General features: G+C 35.7%; 2 protein-coding genes across 2 annotated transcripts; both read right to left on the minus strand.

The window, feature by feature from the left end:
• Positions 1-3,541, minus strand: LOC132731916 (uncharacterized). The gene is made up of 2 exons (XM_060718214.1): positions 3,371-3,541; positions 1-2,886 (listed from the first exon to the last, which is right to left on the minus strand). Exons 1-2 carry the CDS (start codon positions 3,451-3,453, stop codon positions 144-146), a joined length of 2,826 nt encoding a protein of 941 aa, XP_060574197.1. The 5' UTR covers positions 3,454-3,541; the 3' UTR covers positions 1-143.
• A 2,538-nt stretch (positions 3,542-6,079) lies between these two features.
• LOC132731922 (uncharacterized) lies at positions 6,080-7,083 on the minus strand. The gene has a single exon (XM_060718221.1). It carries the CDS (start codon positions 6,885-6,887, stop codon positions 6,249-6,251), a length of 639 nt encoding a protein of 212 aa, XP_060574204.1. The 5' UTR covers positions 6,888-7,083; the 3' UTR covers positions 6,080-6,248.
• Between the last annotated feature and the right edge of the window lie 240 nt (positions 7,084-7,323).

Raw genomic sequence — 7,323 nt, forward strand, 5'->3', positions numbered from 1 at the left:
TTAAAGTTGTATTGCCATGAATTTAATCAGAATCATATGATAAAAACAAACACAATTAGTAAGTTTATAAAGCAACTATTTACTATGTATCTATATGAAAGAAAGAAAGTCATGATTGGGTAATTATAAACCCACATCTGTGTTTATGCTTTCATAGATTTAATGCATCTTATAAGACTCTGAAACGCTTTACGAGTATGAGACCTTACATCTTTCAATTTTTCTAACAAAACTTTGCCAGTAATTATCTCACTGCTTAAAAATAGTTCGTAAATTACATCTGAAAAGCTTGAAAGTCTGTGAGAGATGTGTTGAAGAACCTGTCTGTAATCTGCCGGAAGTTGTTCAGAGTTCAGCAACACAGAAGTGTTTTCAACAACGTGATTAATTTCTACATAAAGGTCAATAGTATTTTTCAAGAAATACGCTGTTCTTTCAGTCTGCCTAATAAATGTTCTATTTGCAAAGTCAAAGTCGAATGATACTACTTCACCTTGGTTTTCTGCTCGAACAATATAATATTGCAACTTCTTGGCCAAAGGCTTTACGGCTGTCTTTAATGTGTGTAGTCTGCCAGCATGTTGATTGACACGATGTACGAGGGCCATCTTGTACCACTTTTGGCGATGTTTGCGATCAAGAGGGTTTTTAGATGCGAAGGTTTTTTTAGTCGTATTATGATAGTCTTTATAACCATATTTGTCGCATTCATATCCGTGTATTCTGCTGTCCAATAGTTGTCCACAACCCCAACAAAATTCAGCTCTACAAACACAAATCATCGATGGGCATCCTCCATTTTTCTCAATGAATCTATGGCATGATGGACACTTCTTTCCGCGAACAACAATGGGGTTTCTCATTCCTGGTGGTTCAATAGCTATATCGCCTGTTTCTCTAAGTTTCTTATAGTAGGTTTTGACGGAATCACAACTTGCTGGCCAATGTGGAGTTTCGAGACACTCAAAGCAAACCTTAATTCCACATACACACTGTGAGTTTTTGGCTTCTTCACAATTCCTTTTCAAAACTCTGCCACATTTTTCATTTGGACACCATTTTGCAGATTTCTGTTGCTCCACATTAGTGTCATGACAACATTTCGCGTGCCTTATGACTTCACGCATACTTATGAGTGTTAAAATGGTGCCAGGATCAACAACTTTGCTACAATCAAACTCTGGACATTGAATTTCTTGAACACCATTACTGACCTGTGTTTCGAGGTAATCCTTCCAACATACGTCGCAGAACCAATGACTGCAAGAAATAAGAGCTGTCCCTAGATCACTGTCCCCTAAAGTAGAGTAGCAAATGCAGCAAAATCGATCCTTAGGAGAAGTGACATTGTCTGATTTGTCTTCTGAACATGCATCGAACCGAGGTATAAATTCAAAACCCATGTCCACAGCGTCGTGTGAAGATGCAGTACGAGACAAAAAAGAATCAAATAGAAATGTGTTGTTTGGCTGATATGATTCAACTTTCCAATTTGCACATTCTTCCAGAGTAGAACCTTTAACTGTGGATTTATATTTGAAAATCTCGGTGTTGAATTCTATAGATTCTACGGGAAGAGTTTCAATGAAGAAAAGGGTTCGTTCAACAACTTCTTCTACGTTTGTTTCCATGTAATCAAAAATTGTTTCTATCTGCACGCTGTTCAAATTTTCACCGAAATTGGCATTGAGAAATACTTTGTACACAGTTTCTTTCAAATTGTTTACCTCATTATCAACATCATGCAAGAATACAATGCAAGCTTCTGTGTGGATGAAACTGGATTTGCAGGAGGATTTGAACATGTTCAGGCGGGATGCTTGTTTGGAAATGTTAACAATGAATTTGCGCGGGAAACAATCACATTCGATAAAATCATTTCCATATGTTTGAGCCAGCGTTTGTTGATTTATAGTCTCGTCCTTTAAAATAACCCGAACTGGTTGTAGTTTCGCTGTCTTCCTTTTTGTTGAAATACTGTTGTTGCTCACTGTATTACTATCAAGCTCACGTGATTCGTTGCTATCAATATATACCATACGACCTTTAGAAGACGATAACTCATTTTCTTCTGCTGAAGAAGAGCTAATGTTACTGTTATGTCTCACCTTTCCGCTTGTCAATGTATTTGCTTTATTTGCATGTTTCAAGATATCGTCAAGCGTAAAAATGTAGTCACGTTCTTCATGTCCACAGTCATCTGCCTCATAAACGCCGTCCTCCTCCTCTGAGTCATCGAACGGGTCGTCCATGCACTGCAGAGACTCCTTGATAAGACCGGCCATTCGTTCCCTTCTTTTACAACGTTGACGAGGATCAGGATGTGTATACATGCCAATAGCTTCAGTTTTATGTGTCAAAAAGCTGGTGGCTGGACTCGGGTAAAGGACTTCATAGCGAAGCTTATTTGACTCTACAATTTGTTCCTGCTGTTGTTCTTCATTGTTATCTTCCTGCTGCAAATGACGCCGGCGTCTGTCACGTCGTTTCTTTCTTGACAGAATTGGCGCTCGTTTCAGCACACTATTTGACTGAAAATATCCTCCATTATTTTTAATTTTGAATTTACGGTCAGTGTTTAGATCGCCACCTTTGTAAATTCCTTCTGTTGAGCAGACGTTAAAACAGTTAGCAACTTGATTGATTCTGTGACGTTGAACAAGTTGTATCCCATAATTCCTTTCGCCATCAGAAGAGAGAATAATGTTTTCCAGTATCTCCGGCAGTTCCCATCTTCTCTGCTTGTTCAAAGAATATTCAATTCCATCGACCATACTTGTCCCCTCACCCAAAACGCTTTCTTTTTTGAAAGCGACAATATCATCGAAGCTTTGGCTTTCATTTTCATTATTGACTGTGTGCGAACGTAGAATGTATGCCTGTTTTCTGAAGAAGAAAAAACACCCAAATTATGTACAGCTAGTTATATTGTTATCATCATTTCAAAGCTGGTACATGTATATCAATAATTAAGTATCTGTCTATCATGAAACCTATCAAAGCCAAGCATTTTTTGTTTGTTTTTTTATCCGTGTAGTTACAGGGCACACGTACAGGACATCTTGATATTTCAAGATGGACAACACGCTCTCCCAGTATTTCGGTTGTCACCTATAAATAACAGAAGTGTTTATGCGGACCCTTCCAGCATTCATTTGTTATTATAGGAACTTTCATATATGTACATACATCTTTATATATATAGATATTTTATGTAAAAGACCCCGATGACACCGTTCCATTACGCAAATTTACTTACTTATACTTATGAGAATTTCTTTTTATTTCATGCAACTGCAAATGAATGAAATTATGCATAATTATTAATATTCAGTTCAGTTATTAAATTGCATAAATTTATAACACTTACTTGTACTGTCGATAATATTTCGTATTCCATCTTTTAAACGAGTTTCCAGTCCTCACTCCGTGTTTATCCACTTTATAAACCATTTTTGGACACTAAACGCCCTTGGAGTTTCAGAGATATTTTACTTGTTCAAAGCAGCGTTCTGTTTATATATACCCCCGGTAACAGCTTACTTTCGTTTCGTTGTGCAATGTTTACCTCTAATTTAGGACACAGGTGTCATAAATTGAACATTCTATTGGCTGGTATTTAAAGATACGCGTCATAGACTGAAATTACATTTCGTCATTTTCCGTTAGATTACGGTAAAAGTCGAAATTTAGATAGAGCGCTACTAAATTTGGCATAGGTAGTACGGTACTAAATAGATCGTTAAGAAGCAAACAGTCAATGTTTAGAAAAAAAATCGTTAAATTGACAACTTAGTACTTAAACGGTTTAACTGCTTGGAGTTAACTACACTAGGTAACGAAATTTAATCCTTTAAATATTTTGTTTTCAATGTAACTTTGTGAAGATTCCTGCATATTCGTTAATGTTTCACCTTGTTACATGTATTATCGACGTTTAAAAGTGAACATACCTGGAATTCTGCATGTTTAAATGTTTCAACTAACCAGGATCTTTCAAATCAAGTTTGAAAGACCCTTAACTACATATAATCTAGCTAGGGACTGTTCTCATTCCAATAGTCTTTTTCGACCATACTACACGAGTAGCGACTTATAGCTGTCTGGCATAACAACTATTTTTCTTTCTCAAGTCTTACTTTAATTTTATAACATTTCGTTTTAAAAATGTAACGCACTAAGGGCACTTTGTACATGTATGAGGTTAAAAGGACTCAACTGAAGTTTTCTGCCATGCAGCTTCTGATTTTTTCTCAAGATTTAATAAAGTACCATTCGATGTAATTCTGGGCAATTAACTTAATTTCAAAACATTAGGTCACACAGTCGTTTTTCCAGAATGATTATTTTGAACAGAACAGTTATAAACAATGATCCAAAAATCAAAAGCGTTATTTAAACGTCACAATAATCGTGCCATGACTAGAACAAAATTCAATTTTCAATTAATATCTGAGTATGTTTCTCAATTATCTTTTGCATATCTTTAATTTTAACTTTTGGCGGACATTTACATTCATCCGTTCTATTATCTATATGAAGGGTTTAGGGAGGGCGGACATTCTCCCCACCCCATAAAGATTTTGAAAGGCGGACATCCCCCTTCCACCCACGTGTTAAATTTGACGTATTAATTTATTGAAGTTCAAGAAACATTACGTATATAAAGTCCTGATACATATATATATTCTTTAATTTTAATTAAAATGCAGGACTCTTTCAAAAATTACTGAAAATAGCCTTTTATTACTGAATGAAATGGAGAAAAGCAGAATCCTTCAAGAAAGACCATCACAGCAAAATTAAAAATGTTGAAGTCTCAGTTTGATTGAGCCTGTTCATGGACGTTATTTGAAAGTACAAGTTACCGTCTACGCCCCCTATCACCGGCTGAAGCAGACTCTCAACATTTTCACAGGAAAACGGTGAAATTTTGAATCAAGAAACATCCGCAGATGTGTTCATACGGCAGTTATCAATGTAACACAGTATATTATTAATACGCTCAAAGAACTATGAAAAGTTAGCTTCCTTAAATATGCATGTAAAATCCTCGGCGGGGCTATGTCAGTCAAAACACTATTCACGCCATTCAAAAAGTAGTGATTTTGTCTGATTTAAGTGTTTTCGTCTGGCGCTCTGTGAGCTAAAATATGAAAGCAAGAAAATACGTCAAAGTCACTACTTTGTAGTAATTTTGGGGCTAAGTCAGTGAAAACAATATTCACACAATTTAAAAAGTAGTTATTTTGTCTTATTTAAGGGAAGTGTTTTCATCTGGTGCTCTGCGAAGCTAAAATATGAAAGCACGAAAACGTCAAAGTCACTACTTTGTTGTAATTTTGCCTCGCAGTGGAGACTTTGTCGTATTAATGTGTTTTTGACTTGCAGAGCGAAAAAACGACAACATCATCACTTTGACGCATTTTGTGTTTTCGCCTGGCGCCCGGCGGAGCGGAAAAATACAACATAACACAAATCAGCCACCATACATATTGTAGTACATGCATTTTCTTATGTTCATGATAATTGTTGAATAAGTTCAAGATAATTGTTTTGAAATAATTTACATTTTATGTGTTGCATGTAAATGTGTTTGTTTTATCAATAGATGCACTAATTTTATACATGCATGTTTTGTAGTTCATTAAGACGATAACATTTTATTTTGCAAAATTTTCTTAGGGCATTTTCATGTTTGATTATTTACTTTTGTCCAAAGATATTGTTCCATTTTACATATATTTCGCTTTCCTTTATTTGGTCCTACTGTAACTCCTTATCCCATGTTCAGTCAGCGGATCATTTCAGATGAAAGGGAACAATATGATAAATGTAAGGGGGGCATAATTTTCGAGGGGGGAACAAGAATTAATACCCCCATCCCTTCACTACACACATACACACGAAACCGATTGTGCGCGCAAATGATTTTCCTTGAAAACAGTCATTTTTTAACAGGAATGTTTGTTTGATTTACATCACCTTTCAGTATTTTAAAAATAACCATGTTTAAGAATAAGTCAGTATTTAACTCAAATTGCTCGAGTTTATTAACATTTAGTAAAATGGGACAGCAATCAATTAATGTTTTATTGTCATGAATTTAATCAGTATCAAATAATAATAATAAATAACATTAGTAATATACATGTATAAAGTAACTATGTAACTATATGAAAGAAAGAGAGTAGTCATGAGCGGGAAATTATACACAGAAACATCACATGAAAAATCGACATCTGTGTTTATGCTTTCATAGATTTAATGCATCTTATAAGACTCTGAAATGTTTTACGAGTATGAGACCTTACATCTTTCAATTTTTCTAACAAAACTTTGCCAGTAATTATCTCACTGCTTAAAAATAGTTCGTAAATTACATCTGAAAAGCTTGAAAGTCTGTGAGAGATGTGTTGAAGAACCTGTCTGTAATCTGTCGGAAGTTGTTCAGAGTTCAGCAACACAGAAGTGTTTTCAACAACGTGATTAATTTCTACATAAAGGTCAATAGTATTTTTCAAGAAATACGCTGTTCTTTCAGTCTGCCTAATAAATGTTTTATTTGCAAAGTCAAAGTCGAATGATACTACTTCACCTTGGTTTTCTGCTCGAACAATATAATATTGCAACTTCTTGGCCAAAGGCTTTACGGCTGTCTTTAATTTGTGTAGTCTGCCAGCATGTTGATTGACACGATGTACGAGGGCCATCTTGTACCACTTTTGGCGATGTTTGCGATCAAGAAGGTTTGTAGATGCAAAGGTTTTTTCAGTCGTATTATGGTGGTCTTTATAACCATATTTGTAGCATTCATCTCCGTGTATTCTGTTGGCCCATAGTTGTCCACAACCCCAACAAAAATGAGCTCTACAAACACAAATCATCGATGGGCATCCTCCATTTTTCTCAATGAATCTATGGCAAGATGGACAGTTCTTTCCACGAACAACAATGGGGTTTCTCAATTCTGGTGGTTCAATAGCTATATCGCCTGTTTCTCTAAGTTTCTTATAGTAGGTTTGACGGAATCACAACTTGCTGGCCAATGTGGAGTTTCGAAGGACACTCAAAGCAAACCTTAATTCCACATACACACTGCGAGTTTTTGGCTTCTTCACATATTCCTTTTCAAAAACTCTTGCCGCATTTTTTCTTTGGACACCATTTTGCAGATTTCTGTTGCCCACATTAGTGTCATGACAACATTTCGCCGTGCCTAATGACTTCACGCATATTTATGAGTTTGTTAAAATGGTGCCAGGATCAACAATTTTGCTACAATCAAACTCCTGGACATAGAATGTCTTGAACACCATTATT

Source organism: Ruditapes philippinarum, unplaced genomic scaffold (genome assembly GCF_026571515.1).
Source record: "Ruditapes philippinarum isolate M1 unplaced genomic scaffold, ASM2657151v2 ctg3130_1_1_1_1, whole genome shotgun sequence".
In the NCBI taxonomy this organism is placed as follows: Eukaryota; Metazoa; Mollusca; class Bivalvia; order Venerida; family Veneridae; genus Ruditapes; species Ruditapes philippinarum.

Coding starts and splice junctions, on each gene's coding strand:
- LOC132731916 (XM_060718214.1), bottom strand. CDS start 3,453: ATGGTTTATAAAGTGGATAAACACGGAGTGAGGACTGGAAACTCGTTT. Junction 2,887..3,370: donor AAATATTATCGACAGTACAA/GTAAGTGTTATA, acceptor TTTCTTCTTCAG/AAAACAGGCATACATTCTAC.
- LOC132731922 (XM_060718221.1), bottom strand. CDS start 6,887: ATGATTTGTGTTTGTAGAGCTCATTTTTGTTGGGGTTGTGGACAACTA.